Source organism: Cryptotermes secundus, unplaced genomic scaffold (genome assembly GCF_002891405.2).
Source record: "Cryptotermes secundus unplaced genomic scaffold, Csec_1.0 scaffold289, whole genome shotgun sequence".
NCBI lineage: Eukaryota > Metazoa > Arthropoda > Insecta > Blattodea > Kalotermitidae > Cryptotermes > Cryptotermes secundus.
In genome coordinates, this window is record NW_019722431.1 from 1,015,411 (window position 1) to 1,040,829 (window position 25,419).

Below are 25,419 nucleotides of genomic sequence, written 5' to 3' on the forward strand. Positions count from 1 at the left end.
TTAATGTGTATCCATATTTTATTCCATGTGACTGTTTGTCTCTGACATGATATATGACAATTTTTATATCCAGCCCTACGGGGTGACTGTCGGATCAAAGAAATGTATTTTATAAATAAAATAAATAAATAAACCAGGAAAAGCAGTCTTGGATAGAATGGGGTCTTCCTACACTGAAGCTGGCCATGTAATGAAACAAGATGCGATATACTAAGTCCACAATTACGTTTGGCATAAAAAGGAAAGCAAAGCTACCCCATGCTTAGTTAGGCAACAAGTCATGAATGCATAAGGAGAAGTGGAACTAGTGGTGAATGGTCAGCTTCTCGCCCCTGCCACTTTACTCCCGGAAAGAAAGAGCACCCGATAGCCTCTCTGTAAGAGGTTAGGTGGACTCCCAGAGCGCTACATCGTAATATATATATATATATAAACAATGAAACCTGCCCTTAAACTCACTAAATTGATACCTCGTAAACTTTTCTGCCGTTCATGGTGTCAGTTTCTTTCCATATTTCCGTTTGTAAAAAAATAATAAATTCTTAAGTCGATGCTCCAGATTTCATTCTCAAGTTGGTATACATGTGAACAGCTGCTACTGTTAGTTCCTGTGTGTGTGTGTGTGTGTGTGTGTGAAATCGTATGAAAATTATGATAACCAATTTACTGATATGTATTTTGACATGATAAATTTTAATTATCTTTATTTATCTATGTATGGAGTGATTATTTATGTTTCAGTAGAGAACTACGGAACTTTATATTATCTCCTCTCTTTATGCTTTTTAAAAGTAAATCCATTAATACTTCTGCTTGCAAGTTATCTGTGTATAGATTATAGTGCAATTTCTCACCAACAACTTCCGCCGTCGGAGTACTTTTTTTTTTATGTCGTAAATGTGCTAAAATATATATGGATGAAACTTACGTTTGATTTAGTCATAGTTTTCAGATTTATAAGACATTTTCTACGAAAATATGCTACGAACGAAGTAATTACAGTTTCGAAAGTGCAATTTAACGGCACTATATGGAAGTCCAGCCGAAATTAACTAGCTTAGAATTGGTGAGATGATCAGCCTCCATATGTCTACACATGACTGCCAAAGTGTACCATAATAATTAGGTAAATACAAGAAAAAAGTTTTGTTTTCATGTCATAGATTAAACTAATTCCAGAGCTCATGTTTTATTTTTATCTTGGTCTCATGAGAGGATTTCGTTTACTGGGACTTGATGGTAAAGATTTCATTTAACTGCATACAAAACTCTTTTATGTTCTTAATAAGTTATGGCATTGGGACGAAAATATAGACGTGGTATTGTTAATTTATGTTGACTGCCAATAGTAAATATTACTAGACCGCTGAGTAGTTTTTGGTGCTAAACCTGTTTTACATTCCAGTTTTGTCTATAGTCACGCTTGACCAAACTGGGGTATGACCAATTGTAGTTGCGTTTGTATGGTTGTATAAGGATGTCAGGGAATTGAAAAAGTTGTCTTACTTTGAAGGAAAGTGGAGGAATGTAATGTATGGTGAATTTGGAAAAAATTTCCAGAAAGGCATGAGGAAGCCATAAAATCTTAGTAAAATAATTTCTCATTTGCCAAACAATTATCTCAAAAATACAAGCCTTGTGAATTGATAACTGAAGTAACCTTCCTTCTCCTTGAATAACCATGGCTGTCACCTTCAAAATTTTGTTCTATTTCAGAATAAAAGATGTCTTGGAGTCCTGGAGGTGATACAGGGGAGGAGCCCCCTCCCTCATATCAAGAGGAAGGAGATATGAAAGATCAGTTTCAGCAACAGCAAGAGAAAATAGCAGAATTGAAAGAGCTGTTAAAGCAAAATGAAGAGAAATTGATGAACAAAGAAAAAGAGGTTGAGGTAAATACAAATATTTTTGTATATGAAAGTGAAAGTTCATATTGTGTTGTTCTGGGCTGTGACACTTTAGTCTGGTAGACAGGTACCAGTGTCTTCCCTGAAGATACAAGCAATATGTTCCTCCAAAACATTGATTCATTGTCGTAACCCAGAAGATGACAGCATGAAAAGTAGTTCATCCCATACTTGTATTACTGAGCTCCATGGAACATACTCCGCACCCAGCTAGTTAAGAAATTCTCTCCCTCTTGTGAACCGAAAGATGTGTTCTTATGTTAAAAGGAAAAATGAATACCAAACTAAATAAACAAAATAGAAATACTGTATTTCACGCAGCTCGTCCTTTTCTTCAGGTTTTGTGACTAAAATTTTGTGTGCACTTTTTATCTGTCACAAGAATTCTACATACCCCACCCATCTTATTCTCCTTTGTTCCATTATCCTAGTGATATTCGGTGAAGAGTACAAATTATGACTTTCAACTTTCAACTATATTTTTGTCCATAACTGAAGTGAATACAGTTGGACATGTCAAGAAATAATAACGAATACATCACATGTCAAAGTAACATAAAATTTACACAGTGGTTTATCACTATAATATAGCAACCTTTATAAGAAGCATAATAATAAAAAATACAGGAGACCGAAAGAAAAATGTCAGTAATATAAAACATATAAACACAATATTAAAAATTGGAAACCAAAAGACAATCAACAAGCTAGTCATCAATCCAACATCAGTTGAAAAATTCACAAAGAGAATAGAAAGTGCTGCGCAACAAATAAGCTCCTTATTAGGCTGTTTTCTCCAGCTTTTTGTTCTTTCCTCAGTCGTAGGTTAAAGTATTCTTCTTTGCACCCTGTTCATTCTGTTGCACTGTCACAGGAAGGTGTATATTAGCATCATATTTGTAAGTAGCAGTTGAACATACCTTTTCCAGCTGCAGGACAGACCTAGTGATATAAACCTTTCCATTCCCATGACATCAGAAGAAACTGTGTCATAGCTGTGGAACCTTAGACCAGCCAAGCAAATGCTATTGTTTGTGTACATTTCCATTCCTTGTGGAGGATGCATTAGGGTGAAATATCTAAGCTAAGTGACATGAGGTACTGGCAGTGAAACAGCGTCAAATTATCAACCGTGGGAATGTCCCTTAAGTAGGGCATGCATCAGCACATTTGTTATGCAGCAGTTGAATTAATGCCTGAGGAAACCCAATTCTCAGCCACATACCAGTACATTTATAATTTAAACAGAATGTAACCATAGATAGACCAGACAAATATGTTTTCCTTGACCAACCATGTTCTTACCGCCTCACAAAAACCATTCATTCAAGTTTCTTGGGAACCAGACAGGTTCATGTAGCAGTACCACTTTAGACTTGTCTTTTTGGAGTGCTTGGTTTGAATCTTGGCTGTGACACTGGCTATCCTGATTGAGGTTTTTCATGTTTTGCTTCCATATATAGATGTCAAGATAGTACCTTGATCGGACCACGACTGCTTCTTTTCAGATCCTTTCCAGTGCATCAGTCATTCTATGTCCTGATACTGTATGGCCTAGATTGTGTCATAAAATAAGCCATTTCTTATCATTACATTTCCTACAAAGATGAGAATATGTGAATGAATTATATGATGAAATGTACAGCATTAACTGAAGCCCACTTCTTAGAGTAAGAAACCTTAGAAATCAGATGTGTAATGTTTGTACATGTACTTGAATGGGGTCCTGTGTTACACTGACAGCAATATGCCACAAAACTCTCGGACATCAAGTCACGTTCAAAAGCGTCCAAACGCAAGTCTGTGGTACAGAAACAGGACTCACCAGAACAAGTGGAGGACCTTGAGACACCAAAGAAGGGAAGCCATAAGGAGGAAGTGTCAACTCCTGTGAGGAAAAGCACAGAGAAGGTGCCAAAAGGGAATCTGGTTCTTCTACGTAAGAAATTAGAAGAAAACAGGTACAGGCAATTGATTTGAGGTTCTAACAGCTGTGAATGTAAAGAGTACTATCTTTAGGGATGCACCATCACATAATGTGGTAGAAGTTAATCAGTGTTGCTTCCCATCTTCCTATTGCTGAATACTTATTTGGCTTATTTATCAACTCTGAAGATGGACGCACTGTGTTCCTCCATATCATTGGTGAACTCCTGTCAGACTGCGTGGCTTCACGTTGCACAAGATAGTACTCTACAAGTAATTAATTGTACCTCATAAGCTTGTCAGCACCAATCTGATGTTGGTGATGAAATAATTTTAATTAAAACCGTATGTATACATACATAACCAGTGTTAAAATGGCAGCTAAATTTATATGTACAAATAATTTGTAGCATAGTTGGTTGAGACACTATGCTATAAGACATAAAGTCATGGGTTTGATTCCCAATGAAGTCATTGGATTTTTCAATAGACCTAATTCTTCCAGCCGCACTATGAGCTTGGGGTCAACTCAGCCTCTTAACAGAAATGAGTACAAGGAATTTTCCTGGTGGTAATGGCTGGCCGGTGTGTAAGGCTGACAGCCGCACTGCCATCTGTGAGCCGGTTGTCTAGAAAATGTGGGAGCCTTGACATCTCACATACCTGTGGGCCTCCACTGCCTGTTACAGACAGTTTTACTAATAATATTAATCAAAACCAACATATCATCTGTGAACAGAGAGGAAGGAGGCAAGTGGTTGGTAGAAGTGATCGACTTTGACCACTGTACTGTTCCTTTAGGGACACACTGGACTTCAGTGTTCCACTGGCATGGGTAAGAGTTATCCAGAATTCATACTGATGTGTTCAGCTTGTTCTGTATATGCTGGCAAGCCTTGGTAATTGCAGTCTTCTCTCCTCTGGAGGATAGTGCATCTCCAACTATAATTTTAAGTAGAGAGCTATGCAACTTCATAATATGATGTATACTTGAGGCGCTTCAGATGCAACGACATTTCTTATCATTTTATCACTTAATTAAATATCTGTAATCCTTGTGGAATATCGTCATTCTTTGTGGCTGATCATTCCAAGCAAGTTTATGTATTGTATCTCTTCCTTTCCAGGTGTTCAGTTCTTTGCCTTCCATGGTCAGTTATTCAGCACTCTGTTAAAGATCTTGTATTACTTGTCAAACATCCACACTTCTCTCATTATCTAATAACGTATAGCCTGAGATTAAATATTAATTTATAACATAGAAGTAAAGTAAAGTAAAGTAAAGGTATCCCTGTAACAGGCCGTGGAGGCCCATAGGGTTGTGAGATGTGGAGGCTCCCACATTTTCTAGACAGTCGGCTCATGGATGGCAGTAAGTTTGTCAGCCTTATGCGCCAACCGCCCTTTACCCCCAGGAAGATTCCTTGTACTCATTTCTGTTAGAGACTGAGTCGACCCCAGGGCCATAGTGCAGCTGGAAGGATTAGGTCAATTGAAAAAATCCACCTCATCGGGATTCGATCCTGCAACCTTCCAGCTTGTAGCATCGTGCCTCAACAACTACGCTACCATGTGCCCCCTAATTTATAATATAGTAGAAAGTAAAGTACCACTACTGTAGTATTCATGAAGACTTGCTACTGGATTCAGCAGAAGTTTAACAGGCTTGAAACCTTATCTTAAGCCTTTCTTTGCAGGTTGAAATTCGAACAGCGTGGTAAGGAAATAAATGAGAGTAAGAAGGGAATTGAAGAAATGGTTCAGCATCTGAAGACCCAGTTGGATGAGAGGGATGTGACGATACAGGAACTGCAGAAAGGGCTTCAGCACCACCAGTCGCCTGCCAAACTAACAGAACTCCAAGAAATGAAAGAAAATGTAAGTTACAGCCCTGCAGTGTTTAATTGGTGAACTCCAAGACACGGGGTTCTTGGGAAATAGTCACTTAGCTAGTAAAAAATTCTATTGTCCTCCCAGGAACCATTCTACCAAAACTTTTGATTTAGATCTGCTGAATTGCGGTATTATTAGGACAACTAGTAGATGTATTCGTAATGTGTTACAGTAGAACCCCAATTTTGCGACCTTTGGTTATCTGACATTCTGTATTATCCGACATGACTCAAGCGCCCACAAAAAGCTGTCAGTGATGTAATGGAGAGAATCTAGAAATTACTGTGTATGTATGAAAGTTTAGTTTTACACTTTTTATGTTGTTCTTACCAGCTAAATATTATTTACATTCTGTTATTTTACAATACTGTTATGAACCAAGTTGTGTTGATATTTGTGTCATGTTTTTAATGTTATTCTTACTATCCAACATTTTTGGTTAAGTCAACTGCCCTTTAGTTCACTTTAGGTTGGATAATCTGGGTTTTACCATATATGAATTTAATATGTCAGATTATATGTTTACCATGTACTGACCATGCATTGTGATAACACATGAGCAGTCCAGCTGGCTGAATATTGCATTTTTCTGAGTGTCAGTACCCTCAGGTTAGAAGTTGGCTACTAGCCTATAGTACCAGAGGATTTTAAATTCCTCTTTGAGGCCATTCAAGGTTAATGCTTGTGTTTTAACCATACAGTGTAACTTCAGTTGTACTGATGAGTGCCTTCTTCAAGGATGTAACACTGAACAGTCTGGTAGAAGTTTACCTTTCTTATGGATGAATGTTGACAAACTTGGACCGGTATGTTACACCCCAGTCATTACCATGAGAACTTCAAAACTTTGAATCTCTCAATATACAATATACGAGTATAACTGAATTTTTCCTTGCAGGTAAACAGTTCGGTTGAATCTTCAGGACAAACACCAGAAGAAATTTCCACACAGACTGCAAATAGAGACAACAAGATTACTGAGCTAAACAACAGAATTGCAGAATTGGAGACAACCATCCTCGACTTGCAAGAAAATTTTCGTGAAAAGGATTCTGTGATCGATGCACGAACCAAAGCAATTACACTGATGTCAGAAGACTTCTCAAGGAGAAACAAGATAACGTTAGATAATCTGGAAGAGACACGAGAAGAGATGAGAAAAATGCAAAGTAACTTTGTAACACAAGAAGGAAAAATGAAAGAAGAGAATGAAAGACTAAAAGAGGAGTTAGCAGCTAAGGATCATAGGTAAGAATGAAAGGTTGATGGATTCATAGTTTCTCCTTATTGACATTGTCTCAATTGCAAAACAAAACAAACAAAAAACTGTGGTTCTAGTCTGCAAGTGAACTATACCGACCATGCAATCGCCACTTGTCAGTGAAGTTAGTGCCAACCTTAGCAGAGAGAGGGTATTGCATGGTCAGTGCATCAAATCCCCACAGCTGTTAATTTCGGTTTTCTAGACTGGAACCGCTGTTTCCTTGAAATAGCTCCTCAGTTGTCCTTGCAAGGCTGAGTGGACCCTGTTTCAGATCAACTACTTCTCAGAAAATCTGGTAGCATCAGGAATCGAACCTGGACCTCTGGAACTGTAGCAAGGAACTCTGACCACTAGACCACAGAGGTGGTATTGTCTCAATTGCATGTCATCAAATTGGAAAAGGATTGGGTGTGAAGCAGGAACCTTTTCCCCTGCCAGTTATTATCCCACCAACATTTCATACTCATCAGTCACCACTTGTGAGATGTGCAATTGGCCTTATCAGTCATGCATTATATTTTATGATTTATTTAATGATGGTGTCTGTATTTACAACTGTAGAGCTTTGAATGGTAAGATGATCAGCGAATAATGAATGGGGAAGGCTATGGAAGGCAGCAGTTGTGGCATAATTTGAGGTACTATCCCACATAGAGGGACTGAGAAAAACTACAAAAACAGACAGAATAGTTGGTGTCCTGACTTAGATTTAAACAAGCCCCTCTACAAAGTGTCAAGTGTTACCAGTGGAGCCAACTCATTGGGACTTGGGGAAAGTAAGTCTGTAAGCAATTCTGTACATGTTACAATATGTTGCAGGTTGCATCACTTGGAAGACAGTGTTAAGAGTCTGGAATCTATTCGGTTTGACTTGAGTACTAGAAACGCTGGACTGCAGGAGAAGGTGGTGAAAGTTCAGGAACAGTTGAAGGGACTGCAGGAGAGGCCTCCGGAAGAGCAAGACCATACAAGGGTAGAGGACCTGACTCGCCAGCTCGATGATGCCAATAAGCAAATCATGAAATTGAAAGCTCAACAGAAGACCAAAGTGAAGAACCTCAATAAACAGCTAGACGAACTAAGGAAGGTAAGAAATGGTGCACGTTCTGAGGTTTTCACAGTGCCGAGTTTTAAAATTGAGATCTCTTGGATTGTGACACCGTGTTCTCTTGTAGGCAGATACCAACTTTTCAGAGGAACATAGCGTTGAAGCGTATAAGATGTGGAATCAGTTCAGCTGTCTGTACTCACAATTCCACCTTCCCCCCTTTAACAGAAAAAATACTTAGGCCCTGAAACAGACCATTCTCCTGTCTGCTTGTTCCCATTTGTCTGGAACAGGTTAATTATCCCCTCCTGTGGACATCATTGACCACCTCTGTTGCTACCACCATGTATCTCTGAGCCAGTTCCTCACCCCATTCTCTTCTGTACTGAAGATGGAGACAGCATGTTCCTCCAGAACATCAGTATCAACCTACAAGACTTCACAGTGTCACAGAGCTCAGTTATGGTGGCATCGGAATCTCATTACACTTGACCCACAATGTACAAATGGGATACGTTCCAAGGCCCCATTCATCAGTCAGGTCATTCTATAGTCAAAACAGTGCTCGTGGAGAAGGGGAGGTACAGCTTCACTGTTCTTGAACTCAGCACTAAATGCAGGCGAGTGGTCACCTTCACACCCAAACCACATTAGCCCCCAGAGGAAGAGCCCTTGGTACCCATTGGATATGAGGCTGGGTGGGACCAAGAGTCGATGTGGACTCTGGTGTAGAGAAAAATCTCTTGCCCCTACCAGGATTCAAACCCTGCCTCTCTAACCCTGTAGCCCTTCACTGTACTGAACTAAGCTGTCCACCTCCAACCAGTGCTGAGGTAAAGAATGCATGGAGCTATTAATCCACTTCTCTGTATGTCTTAGTGGTGTGGTGCTTAATGAATTAAGTACTGGGATAACTTTACCTTTACTCTAACACACATGTCTTTACAACAATACATAGTTTGGTATGCTATGAAAATATCAGTCTAAGCATTAGTGTTCTGTATGTTGGAAAGGTTGTGAGCTGTTACTGTGACTTACTTTTCCTTCCTTCATTCATTTTGTCCATTGATTGGTTTCTTTCACCCATTTCTTCCCTCATTTTTTCTACCTTTTGTACCTACCTTTCTGTTTCTTCCTCTGATTTCACACCGAGTGTTCACAGTTGAATGGTTTGTGTTCTGGAGATTCCAGGTTCAAATCTCAGCACAGAGACTGTGTATCATGAGATGTTTTTCATTTTCCTGCTTTCTTCTAGACAAATTGCAGTATAGTACAGATGACTCGCATTATACACATTTTCACATATCCACAGCTGTGTTTCAGTGCCAAGAGGATCTTCATCATATCTGCAGCCAAAGTAAAAGTTGCCACGCATGCACAGTGCATTTTGGTGACAGTTTTCCCTAACTCACCCCACCATTTTGACTGCATTTTTCCTGCTCGTCCACTGTGCTCAGTGTTCATTCTGTGTATTTCGCACTCTACATGTTTTCTATATATGCAGCAATTTTCAGGAACACAGTCCAGCACCTCTAATGAGAGTTGTCACCTATACCTGAAATTATGTGAGAACTGCTTCCATTCCAGTTTGTTATTCACTTATCATCCCATCATTCAGTGCCGTGTAGTCTGAGTTACTGACAGCGTCAACACAGTAGCATTTCCACAAAGTGATAAAGGTGATAACTGCTTACAGTAAAACCTGAAAATGTGATTGTTCTGTTACCAGATGTCTGATGCCAGTGAGGAGATTATGAAGCTTCAGAACAGAGTTGCTGAACTAGAAGAGGACAAAGGTAACCTACAGTTACATCTGGTAGACTTTGATGAATTGAAAGGTAAAATTTCACAACAAAATTCTGGTTCTATCATTCTGTTGCACCACTGTGCTGTGGTTAGTTGTGGTGCTGGTATATATTGATAAGACATCGTGAAAATGTTGCATCATAAGTAATTTACCACAGATAACCCAAAAGAAAAGTATTTTAATCTTCAGAAGTAGTCGTAACATATAGCCGTTGCTGATCCAGTACATACTGGAGGAATGTAGCATCGAATAGAGAAGAATGGCGAGCAATCCTGAGGAAGGCCAGGGCTGACAAAGGGCTGTCATGCCAGTGATGATGATGATGATGATGAGGAGGAGGAGGAGGAGGATTATGATGATGATGATGATGATGATGATGATGATCCAGTACATGTCAATTGGTAAAATCAGACGCCAATTTTGCATTTTACTCCAAAGGAACACTTTGAGACCTCATGCTTCCTATGACCTTTCACCGCTCCTACCATTCTGCCCATTCTTTTGTTACTTCAGTGCTAAGATCTTGGAGCTTCAAACAGCATAGTTTAGTAATCCACAAAATGGTTGTCATTAGGCAGGTACAAGAATGATTGTGACAAGTGCTTCGAAAAATGTTGACAATTGACATGAGGATGAGAGTTTTCTCTCTGAGCAAAGATTTTTTCACTGTAATCACAATTTATAAAACCAACCACTTTTTCACAGTTCACTAAAATGTAAAACCCCTTTTGATATCAAATCATTTTACAGTGATAAATTTTCATATTTACAAAAATAAATTCTTGGACCATGTCCTTTTTTACCATATAAACATTAAGATATATGGCCTGTATTATTCTTTATATTGATATTTAATGATATGCAATAAAGAATTTTGAATTGGCCACAAGCTGGATGATCAAGGAATAAGGGTTCAATCCCCAACAGGGGCAAAAGATTTTTCTCTTCTCCAGGCCAGCTCTGGGACCCACCCAGCCTCCGATCTGAAGGATGCCAGAAGTAAAATGGCCAGGGCATGAAGGTGATCACTCACCTATATCCGGTTCCAAGGTTAAGAATACGTAGCTATGCATCCACTCCCCCACAAGTCTTAATGGCGTGGTTATTAAGGACAGGATACCTCCACCCCAATTTTTATAAAGAAAAAATAATTTGTGATTCTAAACTGGGTGATTTGCTTTGTAACAATCAGTGTGTATCTGCAATAAATGAACATCAAAGGCAGTGATGTATATGAATGTCAAAGAATATATCTGGAAATATGTGTGCTCCAGTTGGGGGTGTACAATTCCACTCGTGTTAATTACAGTTAGATGGGTTAACTGTGGTGGAAACATGTAACATTTTCCATTTGAATGTCAACTGGAGGAAGGAAAGAAATATTTTGGCTTTTCTGTTGTGAGTTTTCTAACGTGGCATACATGTAGCGCATTATCATTGATGTATGAGATCATGATTTTAATATGCCATTTGGTAACAGTGATTTCTCCTTCAGTTTGTGTACCAAGATCGCTGTGTTTGAAGCGTGTTACAATTTTATATCACTACTCTTTTGCAGTTGCGTCACTCTAGACAAATTCTAGGATAATGTCTCAGATTCAGCCACACTCACTTCCTTCAGCATTCTTTCCAATTTGTTGTTCATTAGCTGTCTTACTGTTTAACACTGTGTATACTGAGCTATTCACAGCATCATTAAGCAAACCATAAAAAAATACTTTTTTCTTTCTCCTCTCACTGCCACTTTTGGAGATTAGGGCTGATTTCTCAGTTTCACAATCATATTTAGAAACGGTAGGACAGAATACACGCATACACACACCAAACATCCATGCCTTTTGTGGGATCAGAACCCACGATCCCGGCTTCCAATCAAACAAAGACAGTGCATGCCTTAAATTGCTCGGCTACTGTGACCGGCAAATAAATAGAGTAGATGTGTGAAATTTACCTTGCTAAATGTTTATAAATGTGTGAAATTTACCTTGCTAAATGTTTATAAACACATCTGCAGTGGTATGAATGAACAAGTGGCATTGAACCTCACAGTGCCTAATGCTTTGAAACCTTTAATGTACCTTGAACAGTAAGTACTTGTAATACTTGTATATATATGTACCAGTTTCATATATTGAATCTGCTGTTTGGTACATGTTTCTAACTTACTCCTTGGCTGTATAGCCCTCTAAGAACCTTGGGTGCCTTTACAGCAACTGCCTGTTCTTCTCTAATATTATCCTTTTGTTGCAGTCACTTTCAGCTCTCTGAAGGCATAATTCAGTGTCCACATGATTTTTCCTTAGTCATTTCCTTAAATTATCAATCCAGAATCCAGTGTTATGTTTCATAACATATTTTTCTTTTTTAAATGATGATGTTGGCCTCGTGCTTAACCCCCAACCTGGTGGACCAATAACTAACTTTAGTCTGTCCCCTGCCCTCTGACTTCTCTTGCCTTTTGCCTCATTTAAAAATTTTCTTAGCTTCCCTTCTTTGATCCATTATAATCATATGCACCAATCACTACAATAAACATCTGCTGCCAGATCAGAGCTTTTATATAATTCCCCCTATTCTCAGTTGATTCTTCAACCCCCTTGCTCAGTTACTGATCCACACACCTTCAGCAGTGTGTTCCTCTCATACATATGTAACATAGCGTTGTCCTTTTCGTTCGGCTTGGTACATGTACTGAAGGGGAAGTGTTCAGATGGCTGTAAGTTGCAGGTTGCTCTTATGCATGCCCTGTAGTGAGTAAGGCTTGAGTTGTGTGGGTTGCTCTGTAGTTATTAACAAGTGCAGGTGAAGAAACTTACAGCTGGTGGATGTTGGATGCATGGTGTTCAAAGGGTTTGAAAGTGATGAAATGGTAAGAATGTAATTTCTACAGAGGGATGTCGCAAGTGGGAGTTCTCACACTCTTCCCCTCCAGTGATGGACTCTCTTGATTCTGTTACAAGACTGCTACATTGGACATAATGCATTGTACAGTGTTTTTATTTTATATACACGGCAAGTTTGGAACTGGCTTTCAGTAATAAATAAGCCTTAAAAGGGACTACATTAAAAGGGTTTAATCCTCCCTTCTAATTCTTTATGAATTAGCAATAAAAATTTGTAGAAGTGTGCCTATGATCTTCACCATGCCTGCCCATCTGTCTTGTCTCATGTAACAACTTGAGAAATGCTGAATGTATTTTCATGAAATTTGGTATGGAAGAGTTTTGCTAAGAGTTGTTGACACACTCCAGTTTCAGTTAAAATCCGATAAAAATAACAGACACTTTACATGGAAGCCTAAATGTGTTTCTGAGCTTCACATATAACTCACCCTAAACTTGGTAAATATTTGTTGAAGCAAAAAATGTTTGAAACAATAGTTTTATAGTAAATTGAAACACAGATTTTATGTCCAATACAATTTTTGTATAAGTTTTAGTGTTTCATGAGCTGGAATAACTCAGTCAGTATAGAGAACGGGCTGTATGGCCAAGGGGTTGGAGTTCAGGTCCCAGTAGGGTGAAGATTTTTCTCCTCTCCATGTTGTCCAGAGTGGTTCTGGAGCCCAGCCAGCCTCCTACCCAATTGGTACCAGCGGCTCTGTCTGGGGGTGGGGGATTGAAAATTGGCAGGAGTGTGAAGCTGACCACTCACCTCCAATTAGTGACGAGGTCAAGAACATGTGGATCTATACATCCACTCCCCCATATGTCTTCATGTTATAATTAATTAAGTACAGGTACAACTTTACGTCGCCAGTCACGGCAGCCGAGTGGTATAAGGCATGCAATGTCTTTGCTCGCTCGGAAGCCGGGATCGTGGGTTCGAATCCCACTCGGCATGGATGTTTGTGTGAGTTTTTCTGTGTTTGTGTACAGGTAGAGGCCTTGCAACGAGCTGATCACTCGCCCAAGGAGTCCTACCGAATGTGTAAGATCTAGTAAACCGAAGTGAAACGGAGAGTTTCATGGAGGTAGGCCTAGGCCCAAATTGGGGCTGTAGCGCCACAGAAAAAAAAAGAAGAAAAAAACAACTTTACGTTAGCTTTAATGTTTTCAGAAAATTTAACAGAAGGGATCAGATGTGTGTACGTTTCCTGCTTGTTAAGTGCTGCCAACATCTCTGTATGATACTTTCCATTGAGCCAGTTCTTGCCTCCGTGTCATACAGTCTCCTTTCCAGTCATATTTATATTCCTTGGTTATGGGATTGCTTCTGCTTAACCAGAATTTTTACAGACTTAGACCCCTTGTAGCCCGCTGCTTTTGTCCAGAATACTTGCCATCTCTTTGCTGAAGGACTGGGATTGCTGTCTTCTGTTACATCACTGTCATGGTTTTATTTATTACCATGATTCCAGCAGGCAGCCATCTTACATTTGTGAAATGGCATTCCTTGCTTTAAAGAGGACTACAGACTGTGATGAATCAGTATTTAAAAGGAAAGTTTCTTTATGTAGCCTGAATTGTTCTCTGTCAGTACCAGATTTGTGAGAACCATCTACCAACTGTTATCATTTTGGATGATCTGTGACTGTAAGCCACACAGGCAGTTGCTAAATCTGGCACTGCATTGAAAATATAAAATTATGGCCTGCTGGAATGTGATGCAGCCTTGTTCGATAAATGTTTAACAACGCTTTGGAAGAACCTGCTGGCTTTGTCTTTTATCCTGAAGATGAAGACAGAATGTTCCTTGAAAACTTTGGTACCTGTCTACTGGACTATTGTGCATCACGTCCCTGACGACCAATAATTTAATATTCACTGCCATGAGAACCTCAGATCTCACAGAGGCATCAGAAGTATCCAGATGAATCTCTCAGTATGTTAATATAGCTTTTTGTCGTTAGAAAAGTGGAGATTTGATTTTGTTGTTGCAGTAAATATGACATATTTCTGTCAGAATTTGTAATTTAACTATTGATTTTAGCATGAACCATGCTTATGATTTACTGTGACTGTGAAGAGTTCTGTCTTCTGGGACATAATGCAATGAAGTCCAATGAACATCAACTTTGGTTAGACTTCCAATGGACTACACGGTATTATATCCCAGAAGATATAACTCTTCATAACCACTGCTGTGAGAAACTCAGGTCCTATATACCTTGAATATGTTCATAAATTGAAAAGTTTGGTGTCATATTAAGTCACACACCTAGGATAATGTGGTCACAACAAAAAGAAGTTAATAAAACAGTTTCATTGCACTGTTTGGAACAATTAATTACAGTTGGTCTAAATTAGTTGATCACATTGAAATGAAATCACATTTCCAAACTCACATTTAACAGAGAATACTTGTACACAGTATGAAACTTTGAACTTCTGCAGTTTATATTTTAGTTTTTTGAGTTGCAACTGAGTTATTCCAGGTGTGACATAAAAAATCCTCTCCTGTTTTTTTGTAGATTGGTCTGTAATCCGCAAAAGTCTGAACACCTTTTATAACAGTAGTTCTAATTTTGAAGGGCACAGATGAAAATTAGAATAACGAAATATTCTTGATCTATCAGCTGTGTCAGTTAAGAGTCAAAACCCAACATTTCAAAGACCTCTGTCCCCGTTATCAAGAAATGATGAGAACAGATGGTCTTTGGAACTTTAGATGTCAGCTCTAAAGTAATGTGGTTTCTTCTCTTGGGGTGGGGTGAGACTGAGCCCACTAGGTATGTCAGTCACTAACTGGCCTATTGTACCAGCCCTAGATGACAGATGATGAGTGTGGAGCAGTCAGTGGAATGAGAATTGGCAGGGGAAACTGAGGTACTCAGAGAAAAACCGCCCCAGTGCCACTTTGTCCACCACAAATCCCACACGACCTGCCCTGGGCTCAAACACAGGCCACCACAGTGGGAAGCCAGCAACTAACTGCCTGAGCTATGGCATGGCCTAGTAACATGGTTAATCCCTCGAGAATCACTTTCAGTTTTCATCAGAGCTTCAAGCCTGGGAAGTTAGCATGTTTTCTTTCTTGTTTCTGTAGCTGTATATTTACAATCATTGCTGCACTAACAGCAGTCGCAGTGTGATGTGTACATTCAGTTTCAGAGGCACACTGGCGGACAAGGGTGCTGGAACTCGAGGAACGAGTCTTACAGCAGAGTCAGGATCTTGACAGTCATGTGCATATGATAGCATTGCTTGAAGCAGAGAAGCTGGATAACATGCAAGGTGAGTGTATGTTTCCCTCGTGAAAATTGAATGACTTCGTTTTCTTCAAACTTGTTATGAACTTTGTGCTGTGGGTTGTTGCTCAGATATGGAATTTGTTAAATCCCACTGAAAATCATGGTCAGATAGGTAGCACTCCTGTTCCATATTCAGAAGTTCCTGGGTTCAAATCTTGGTCCAGAAACCAGATATCCTGACCTAAATTTTTCTAGGTTTTCCCCATTCTTTCCAAGTAAATCCTGGGATAGTTCTTCAAATTATGTCACAACTGCTTCCTTTCAAATCCTTTCCAATTCATTATTCACAGATCATCCTCCCCTTGACAGTATGTATTGACCCTCATGAACCTTTGACTTGCTGCCATCTGAAATGCTGGACACCCCCTTTTATAAAACGTTCTGTCTTCTGGGATATAATGCCATGTAGTCTGTCACCTCCATTGGGCTCAGAGAATAAGCCAAGCAAGGAACCAACATGAAAGCAGGTAGCAGGCATAGCCACCTGCTTTCATGCTGGTTTCTTGCTTGGCTCATTCCTTGACCCTGAAGATGGAGGTGACATGTTCCTCCTAAATATCGGTTGACTTTCAACAGACTGCACAGCATCGCATGCAGAACTGTTCATACCCAACGCTATAAGAACTTCAAATCCTACCTCACTTTGTAGGCTGGGCCCATTGTTTGAAGTGACAAGCCCTGCGGTGGGGTCTGGCGACCAACACAGTTACTACCACAGTTCTCCATTAATTATATATACATTTGTTAGTTGCCAAATTGAACAAAGGATGTCACTGCTGTATCTTCCCAAGAGTGCCAAGTCAGCTGGAGAGCAGCCTGTAGTATCTGGAAGCCCAACAAGCTGCTCTCTGTCCATGGGTGACTAGCCTGGTTCAGTATGCTGATCTGTTATATGTGTTATTTCTCAGCTCCTCGGCTTCAGTGGGTTGTTGAACATCCACTGATCTGGTCTGTCCTGGGGCAGTGTGGCTCATATCCACTGCAGAATTCTGGTGGAACATCTTAGAACATGTCTGCCCTCTTGATCATGGCACAGTGCTGTGGACCACTATTAAGTAAACCATAAACAAATAAATATAATATGCAACACCCTAATTTCATTTTTGTGTGTTTTTACAGTTATCCATTTTGAAAAGGAGAAAGTTTCTAGTTTAGAAACTGAAATAGAAAGTCTGAGATCATCTCTACAGGATCTGGAGAACCAGAAAGTGTCACTGGAGATGAAAACAGTGGATTTGGAAGAGCAAATTGACACCCTCATAAAAGAAAAGGCAGAACTTATAGAGGAGGTAGAAATGATGTCACATGAGAGACAAGGACTTGCAGCTGAACATCCCATTGCTAGAAATAGGGAGAATAATTCTGACACAAAGAAATTGTTCCAGAGTGTGGAACTTGTGGAAGGACAAGAGGAGGAAAAACAGTTGCCAGCTGACACTGGAGAAACCGAGACTATGAATAAATCTTTACAGCAGTTAAAGGTTGAACTTCTCAGTACAAATAAGGTAATAGAAGAGCAGAAGGAAATAATCATGAACTTAAAATGCAAGATAGACTCACGTGATGAGGAGTTAGAAATGCAGAATGAAATAATTAAAAAGTTGGAGCATCTCAGTGGAGACTACAATGACAGAGATGATAGGATAGCAGAGATAGTAAAAGAACTTAGTGAAATGGCGGGTGACCTTGAAGAGTGGAAAACAAGATGCACAGAAGTGGAGAAGCGCCTGCAAGATTTGGGCAATGAGAAGATGGAATTAGAAGAACGTTTCAAAGAGATTAAAAGTGAGAATTCGGTGTTAAATGAAGAACTCACTAAGCAAAGAGAGGTTGCTAATGATCTAGCATCTAAATTGAAAGAGCAAAGTAATGCCATAACTGGTCGAGATGAAAGAATATCCTCTCTGCAGGGTTTGATAGAACAGAATGGCCAGACTTTGGAAGCGAGGGAAATGACTCTTAAAGATGTACATGAGAAGCTTAACAATGTAGAAAAACAATACGAGTTAAGACTGTCAGAGCTGAAATTGACACTAGCAAACAAAGAGAGGGAATTACTAGATATGACATCGGCTTTGATGCAACAGGAGATCATCTTAAAAGACAAAGAAACTGACATTACGGAACTCAGTGAAACTTTACAGAAACAGAGCCATGAGTTTGCATATCTCCAGCAACACCTGTCAACTGTTGAGAAAAATGTCTTTCTTCAGTTCCGTGCACAGTTAGATGAAATGTCAGTGACCCTTGCAGAAAAAGATCAGTTGAACCATCAGCTTGTTGAAGAATGCCAGAAATATAGGCAGCAAATTGAGTCACTTACAACAGAGCTCTCAGATAAAGTTCAAGTTATCGCGAGACTCGAGACACAAACTGAAAAGTTCAAGGAAGTGGAACTACAGTTTCAGTCAGCAGTATCAAATCTGAAATCCTGCGAAGAAGAGTTAAGCAACCTGAAACAAGAACTTGTATTAAAACAATCTGAGGTTGAAGAAAAAACAGATAAACTGAAACAAGTTGAAGGGAGAGTAACAGAGCTTATTGAAAAGAATAAAAAGTTTATTGCTAATTTGAAAGCCAAGGCTGTTGCCCTAAAAGGACATGAGCAGAAGTTACAGCAGTATGAAGCAGTGGTACAAGCTAAAGAGAAGTTGATTTCGGAGCTGACTGCCGAGAACGAGGAGCTTTTGAAACGTCAAGCTGATAAGACAGACTTGGAGCAACAGGTGAACACAATCGCTATATTAACAAAGGAAGTGAACGAGGAACGGTCAAGGACTGAATTGATTGGTGACGAACTGGCAAAGGCAACTGAGAAAATTGTAAGTCTTGAAAGAGAATTGAAGTTATCAGGATTTAAGTTAGATGAAATGAATTTAATGAAAGACACCTATGAGGCAATGACCAATAAGGTATCAGAGCTAGAACATGAGATCAATACAATTCAGATGGAATTAAGAAACAGCGCTGATCGCATTATGTTGCTGGAAAAAGATAACATTAGATTAACGGAAGAAAGAAAAGCAAAAGAACAACAGGAGGAAAAGAAGAGTTCATTGCTACAAGACAAAATTAAAGAGCTTAAAGCAGAGTTATTGAAACAAACAGAAGAACTGGAAAAACTAAAGGCAGAGAAAAATGAGCTTTTGCAACAGGTGTTGAGTTCCAGTGATTCTATAGCAAAAGCTAGCGAGCTTGAGGAACAGGTTAGGATTAGGGACCAGAGATTAGCAGAATTTGAAGAACAGTTGATGTCATCATTTGAACTAAATAAACAGTCATTATCAGCAGTTGAAGCAAAATTGCAAGAACGTGAAGCTGTGGTCGAATCCTTGGAACAGGAACTTTCGAAAGCTACAGAGAGAGTTGAGCACTTGGAAGAAGGGTTAGCGTTTGCCGAGGAAAGATGTCAGTCACTTGAGAGCAAAGTGGAGGCTTTAAGCATTAGGCTGCAGGAGTCTGACCGAGTGAAAGAGGAGGTGGTTGAGAGTGAGGAGATGCTGGAACAGCGCCTGACAGTTCTTATTGGAAGTGAAGAAAGCCTGAAGAGGAAGCTCGAGGTTCTAAGTGTGGAGAATGAAGAATTAACACTGAGGATTGCTGAACTGACCAAAGAAAATGGGGGCCTACAGAAGGAGATTATGAATATAGAGAGTACCGTGAAAGAGTTGCAGAAAGAACTGGAGAGACTGTCACCTTTTGAATATTCATTTGTGCAGGCATCAGAAAAAGCTGAGGCATTGCAGGCAGAATTAAAACGTGCCATAACAGAACTCGAGCATCGAATGAAAGAGAAAGTTCAGGAGGTGCAGCAACATGCAGAAAATCTGGAAACAGACTTAAGAAATGTGAATGTACAATTAGAACATGCAGAGTTGGAAAAAAGAACTCTGATCGAACAGTACGAGAAACTGAACGATGTGAAGGTGAGGTTAGAAGATGAGGTTGAGAGGCTTAGCCACATACTGGAGGTTCACAAGCAAGCAATTTCAGATCTCAAGAAAGAGCTTCAAGAAAAATTATTTATATTTGAAACTACCATTTCAGAGAAAGAAGTGGCAAGAAAAGAACTTGAAGAACGAGTCCAGATGCTTGAAACAGAACTGCAAGAGAAAATGTCAGGATATGAAGAGAAAGAACGTGCTGCCAGCGATATGAATGTGAAGATACATCTGTTAGAAGAAGAACTGAAGGTGATGACTTCTGCAGTTGATACAGCAACTTCAGAGAAGGAAGAGATAAAGAACAAGCTGAATGAAAGAATTGCTTTACTAGAAAAAGAACTTGAGGGAGCAGTGTTATCATTTGAAAGTGCTTCTTCAGAGAAAGAGAAGGTACATTGTGAACTACAAGAAGTTCTTCAGTTTCAAGAGGCTGAACTGAAGCGATATCAGCACATGCTTGAAGTTATGCAGTCCCCAACTGAAACAGACTCTAATGTTAGTAGAGTGGATTCTGAAGAACAAGTTGCTAGTTTAACTGCAGAACTGGGTCATTTAAAGTCAGTTCTAACACAGAAAGTTAATGAAATTAAAAGTTATCAGACTCGTTTACTGCAGTTACAGTTCAAAAATGTTCCAGATGACGAACATGATGATCATCCATATTTACAAGCCAAAGTATCACACTTGGAAGATTCCAACATAAAATTGCTGGAAATAATACACATTAAGGAGGTACAGATTTCAGACCTGAGCACAGCTGTGGCTGCTTCAAGTACAGAGCTTGGACAACTCCGGTCTGAGCTCAAGAGCTATCATCATAGAGTTGAGGAACTCACGAAACAAGTAAATATTCTCCAACAGGAGGCTATGAATAAAAATAATTATATTCAGCAATTGCAGATGACATTGGCTGAAACAGAAGTTCAGTTCCCCTCACAGGTAGAGTCCGCAACGCAAGAATCCAGGTTAAAGCTATCAGCTCTGGAGAAACAGAACAAGGAACTGTTTAAGGAGCTACTGAAGGTAAAGGCACAACATACGGTTGCAGACATTGTCAGAGTTGCAGAGGAACATGTTCAGAATATGAGCACAGCATTGGAGGACCCTGATCACGGGCATAAATCAGTAACATTGCAGCAAACTGTACAGGAGCAGTCAGACTCCTTTGGAACTGAAGATCGGATAAAGGAATTGGAAGAAGAATTGCAGTTAATACAGTCAGAAAGAGATGAAGCTTTACTGAAGATCACAGAGCTTGCATCTAAAATACCTCCAACATCTGGTGATACAGTCCTGATATTTGAACATAATGCTCTAGTCAAGGGTAGTACTGAAGTCAGCACACCATGGCAGCAAATGAACATATCACAGAACTTGCGTAAGATTGAACCTTCTGTGGCTCAGGACAGTTCGGTGGCTGTGGCCCCACAGGATGTGGCACCAGAGACAGTTTTGAACCTCAGCTCATCAAACTGGGATATGGGCATAGAGGGTGAAGAGGAAGGGTGGGGGTGGGGTTCCGACGAAGCACGGCTCGAAGAAGAACACATACGGAAACAGCATGAGACTGTCTTGTATTCAGAACCTTCAGATGTGTTAAACGATCGCATCGTTACCTTAGAGAACCACATCAAGGATGTTATAGCCGAAAAGGAGAAACTCAGTGAAGAACTGCACGCTGCACAAGTTCGCAGCGGGAAAATGCTGAAGAAGTTAAAGGACTTGAAACTAAAAAATGACAGTTTGTTGAAGGAGAACATAGAATTGGCAAAGAAAAGTGGCGATAAGAATTTTGGCGATCTTGATCAAGCCATTGAAGAAGAACTTAAAATCCATATCGATAATTTGGAGAAAGAACTTGAGGAAGTGCGAAATGAAAAGGATTCTGCTTGTGGCGAGAAGGAAAGACTGGAGAGTCACATTGACATGCTGACGTGTGCCAATGATAGATTAGTGGAGATGAAAGAAAGGCAGGACATTGATATCGAGATGTGGAAACAAAGGAATAGAGATCTGAGCAATGAAGTGCAGTCACTAGAATGGAGAATAGGGGAACTGATGGAAGAAAATAAATCTGTAACAGAATCTAGTACACAGGGGAACCACAGTGAAAGAGAATCTTTCTTCTCATGGGATAAGCATGCCTTCACTTCCAATAGTAGAAGTTTCATGGATACCGAGTCAACAAATAATGAACTTCAGGAGCAGCTGGCAGCTTTGTCAGCAGATAATGAAAATCTTCAGAGACTTATAGAAGAGCAAAGGAACTTGAGGTTGGCTGCAGAAGTGGAGTTGCAGAAAATACAGCAGAGAAAGTCACAAACAGACACTGAAATGCAGTTTTGTTCAGAAGAAGGTAGTAATGTAAAGGAACATTCAGATGTAGTGACAGAGTACAAGACTGTGGAGGAATTAAAACAAGAATGTGACAGGCTCATGGAAGAGAAAAACAACTTTCAGAATGCTTACCATGCTCTGAAAACGGAATATGACCGCATGTGTACAGAGTCAGAGCAGTATGTAGTTGCAACTGAAAAAAAATATGAGGCGGTTCAGTTTGAGTACACAAAGAAAATAGAAGATGTTTGTGATGAGAAGATTAAAATTGAAGAATATTACAGAAATGTACTGAAAGAACGTGATCTATTGGCTGAAGAGTTACAGCAACTCAGTACAAACTTGGCAGATTTAACTCAGAAACATAAGACTCTAGAACAGGAATACAGCAATATAAAGGAACATTTGACCATGCAAGAGAAAGCATTAAGTTTTGAAAACGAACAGAAGTGTGGCCTAGAACGTGAGTTAGCTCATCTCATATCACAAATGGAAAGTAACTCTCTGGGGTTAACTGACACATCTGAGTTATTGCATAAGCAGCAGATGAGGATTTCAGAACTGGAAATGGAGTTACAAGGCAAGACCGAAGAGATAGAAAAGTTGCGCCAGTTGATTGAGAACCAGAAACTTGAACAAGCCCAAGGTGAACAGGAATGGAACAGCAAGTTAGAACATTGCAGAAAGGAGCTAGAACTGTGCACAGAGGAGTTGCATAAACAACAGAATCATCACAGCATCCTCCTGAAAGAATGTCAAGAATTAAGGGACCACAATGATGAAATGATTCGATGTCATGTTCTGGAAGCTCTGAATGCAAAGGAAAAAGAAATTGGAAAGCTTAAAGTTTATCTTGCAGAGAAGGAAGCAGTTGTCTTGGAGCTCGAGCAAAGGACCAAGGAGAACCAGAGAGTGAATGAGTCCTTAGACCTTCTGAGTGCAAGAGACAAGGATATTGAAAGTCTCAAGACCAGACTTACTCAGAAAGAAAAGGAAATTGAGGAACTATACAGTATTAGGGATAAAGACATGGATAATTTAAAAATTATGCTATCAGAGAAGGAACAGAAATTTGAAGAACTTCTGGGGCAGAAAGACCATGATATTTACAACTTACAAGTTCAGTTGTCTGAGAAGGATGCCAGGATCAGTGAACTCCAGCAAACTCTTGACGAAGAAGCGAGACAATTAACTGAATTACGAACACTTCTTGAAGATCGTGAGCTACAGCTAAAGCAGTTGAAGGATGAGCTGATGACTACAAGAAGCAAAGAAGAGCAGGATCTCTCAGTCTTGCCAAACCAACCACACGATTCATTTTCTAGCTCTTTAACAGATGAGATTAAACCTTCAGTGCAAGACAGTCCAGAGAGGAGAGGACGGAAAGATAGTAGTTCTTCTGATGCACAACAGGGGGAACTAGATCTGGCACTGTACATGCTGCATCAGCGAGATGTTCGCTGTGATGAACTGACATTGGAACTAATGCAGGTGAGGATTCTAACATAGCCATACTGGGACATAAATAACTTAGTGGTGTAGTTTCCCAGCTGGTCAGTATATTCCCCATTTTTTATGGCACCCAAATGTTCAATACTGTTTGCACATAAGACTACCATTGGTTCCTGTCCTGTGCCATTTGAATCCATTCTCACCCTCACATATTACAAGTATCTCTCAAAGATCCCTCTTAATCAGCCCTGTCCAACGTGGCGCCCATGGTATATTTCTCTGGCACCCTCCGTAACCACATAATTGAGCTGATTTTTAACATTAATTCAAATTGTAAGACAAGAGACATTTTTGAACGTCTGAGTACTGTTAAATATTTTCAAAAAATTTTATTGTTATTGTTTTTTATTAGTAGTAGTAGTAGTAGTAGTAGAAGTAGAAGTACTAGTAGTAGTAGTGTGTGGTGGCGCCNTTGTTCTAAAATATATTAAAGTAGAAAAGTAAGCTAAAGTATTCACTCTCTTCTCTAGTGCCCAACAACCTGCAACCGCTCTTACGCCCTTTATCTTCTGCTGTTGATTGGGTTCCGGTGGCAATGAAAGTCTTCCTCAGGATCGTTTACGGGTCTTGGATTATGAGACAAAGGGTAATGATAATGCGACTGCACACATTACAATTGCTTACTGGTTTAATATATTATATGCAGAACACGTCTATCCGTCGGAATCACCAAACTAGAAGTCCTCCTTTTGAAGCTCGGACTATATCCTTGAGTTTGGGGACATTAATTCTCCCACCCTCGCAGATATGTCTTCATCGCTTCTCATTCGATCATTCAAACGGAAGGCGGGTGTTACAACTTTGAATCCTCCAATACCATCTTACAATTATATCTCCGAAGCCGCTGGTCCAGCGATATTCCCAACGATTCCTGAGACCTCGCTGGACTGCAGCTGCGAAGTGTAATATTTCATACGATGAGCGGCATCCTTTGCTGGTAATATATGTATTTATATTGGCTTCACGTAACAACTGACACTGTGGCANGTCAATATATTTGCAGCTGTCCTCCATATCTGAAGACCCTCTCTTCTGTCTGTAACCCAAGAATGTGCTGTGCTGTGGTGACAGGGGACCCACTTAACCTTTGGCAGCCATGCCTTGTATTGTTGCAGTGGTGCACTTGCACAGTCCAACTGGTTGAGTGTTGCATTTTTTCACATATCACCCTTCAGCTAGACAGCCCCTATGGTCTAGTGGTCAGAGTTCCTGGCTACAGATCCAGAGGTCCGGGTTAGATTCCTGGCGCCACCAGATTTTCTGAGAAGTAGTGGGTCTGGAATAGGTTTCACTCAGTCTCATGAGGATAATTGAGGAGCTGTTTCAAGGAAATCGTGGCTCCGGTCTAGAAAACCGAGATTAACGGCCCTGGGGATCTGTTGCAGTGACCGCGCAACACCCTCTGTCCACTAAAGTTCGCGCTAATTTCGCCGACAAGCGGCAGTCGTTTGGTCGGTATAGTTCGTTTTGGACTACAGCCACTAAGTTTGTTTTGTTACCGTTCAGCTAAAATCCAGCCCCTCCCCATAGTACAGGCGGATTTAAAATCACCAACTCCGAGATGATAAAGGTTAACATGGAGGTATAT

At 39.9% G+C, this 25,419-nt stretch overlaps 2 protein-coding genes across 4 annotated transcripts in view; one reads left to right on the forward strand and one right to left on the reverse strand.

Annotated features, from left to right (window-relative positions):
- Positions 1-1,011, reverse strand: part of LOC111861411 (39S ribosomal protein L28, mitochondrial) — an 8,000-nt gene extending 6,989 nt beyond the window's left edge. The window contains exon 1 of one of the 2 annotated variants that reach the window (XM_023845952.2): positions 929-1,011. In XM_023845952.2, the coding sequence (XP_023701720.1) occupies positions 929-943 (15 nt within the window). In that variant the 5' untranslated portion in view covers positions 944-1,011. Of the gene's footprint in view, positions 1-470; positions 604-928 lie in introns of those variants that run through there. The other variant, XM_023845951.2, reaches the window with a different exon arrangement.
- A 30-nt stretch (positions 1,012-1,041) lies between these two features.
- Positions 1,042-25,419, forward strand: part of LOC111861410 (protein lava lamp) — a 34,049-nt gene continuing 9,671 nt past the window's right edge. The window contains exons 1-9 of one of the 2 annotated variants that reach the window (XM_023845949.2): positions 1,042-1,126; positions 1,717-1,892; positions 3,651-3,868; positions 5,531-5,711; positions 6,625-6,974; positions 7,810-8,077; positions 9,768-9,876; positions 15,893-16,021; positions 17,158-23,810. In XM_023845949.2, coding sequence (XP_023701717.1) covers positions 1,725-1,892; positions 3,651-3,868; positions 5,531-5,711; positions 6,625-6,974; positions 7,810-8,077; positions 9,768-9,876; positions 15,893-16,021; positions 17,158-23,810 — 8,076 coding nt within the window. In that variant the 5' untranslated portion in view covers positions 1,042-1,126; positions 1,717-1,724. The remainder of the gene's footprint in view (positions 1,127-1,716; positions 1,893-3,650; positions 3,869-5,530; positions 5,712-6,624; positions 6,975-7,809; positions 8,078-9,767; positions 9,877-15,892; positions 16,022-17,157; positions 23,811-25,419) is intronic. The other variant, XM_023845950.2, reaches the window with a different exon arrangement.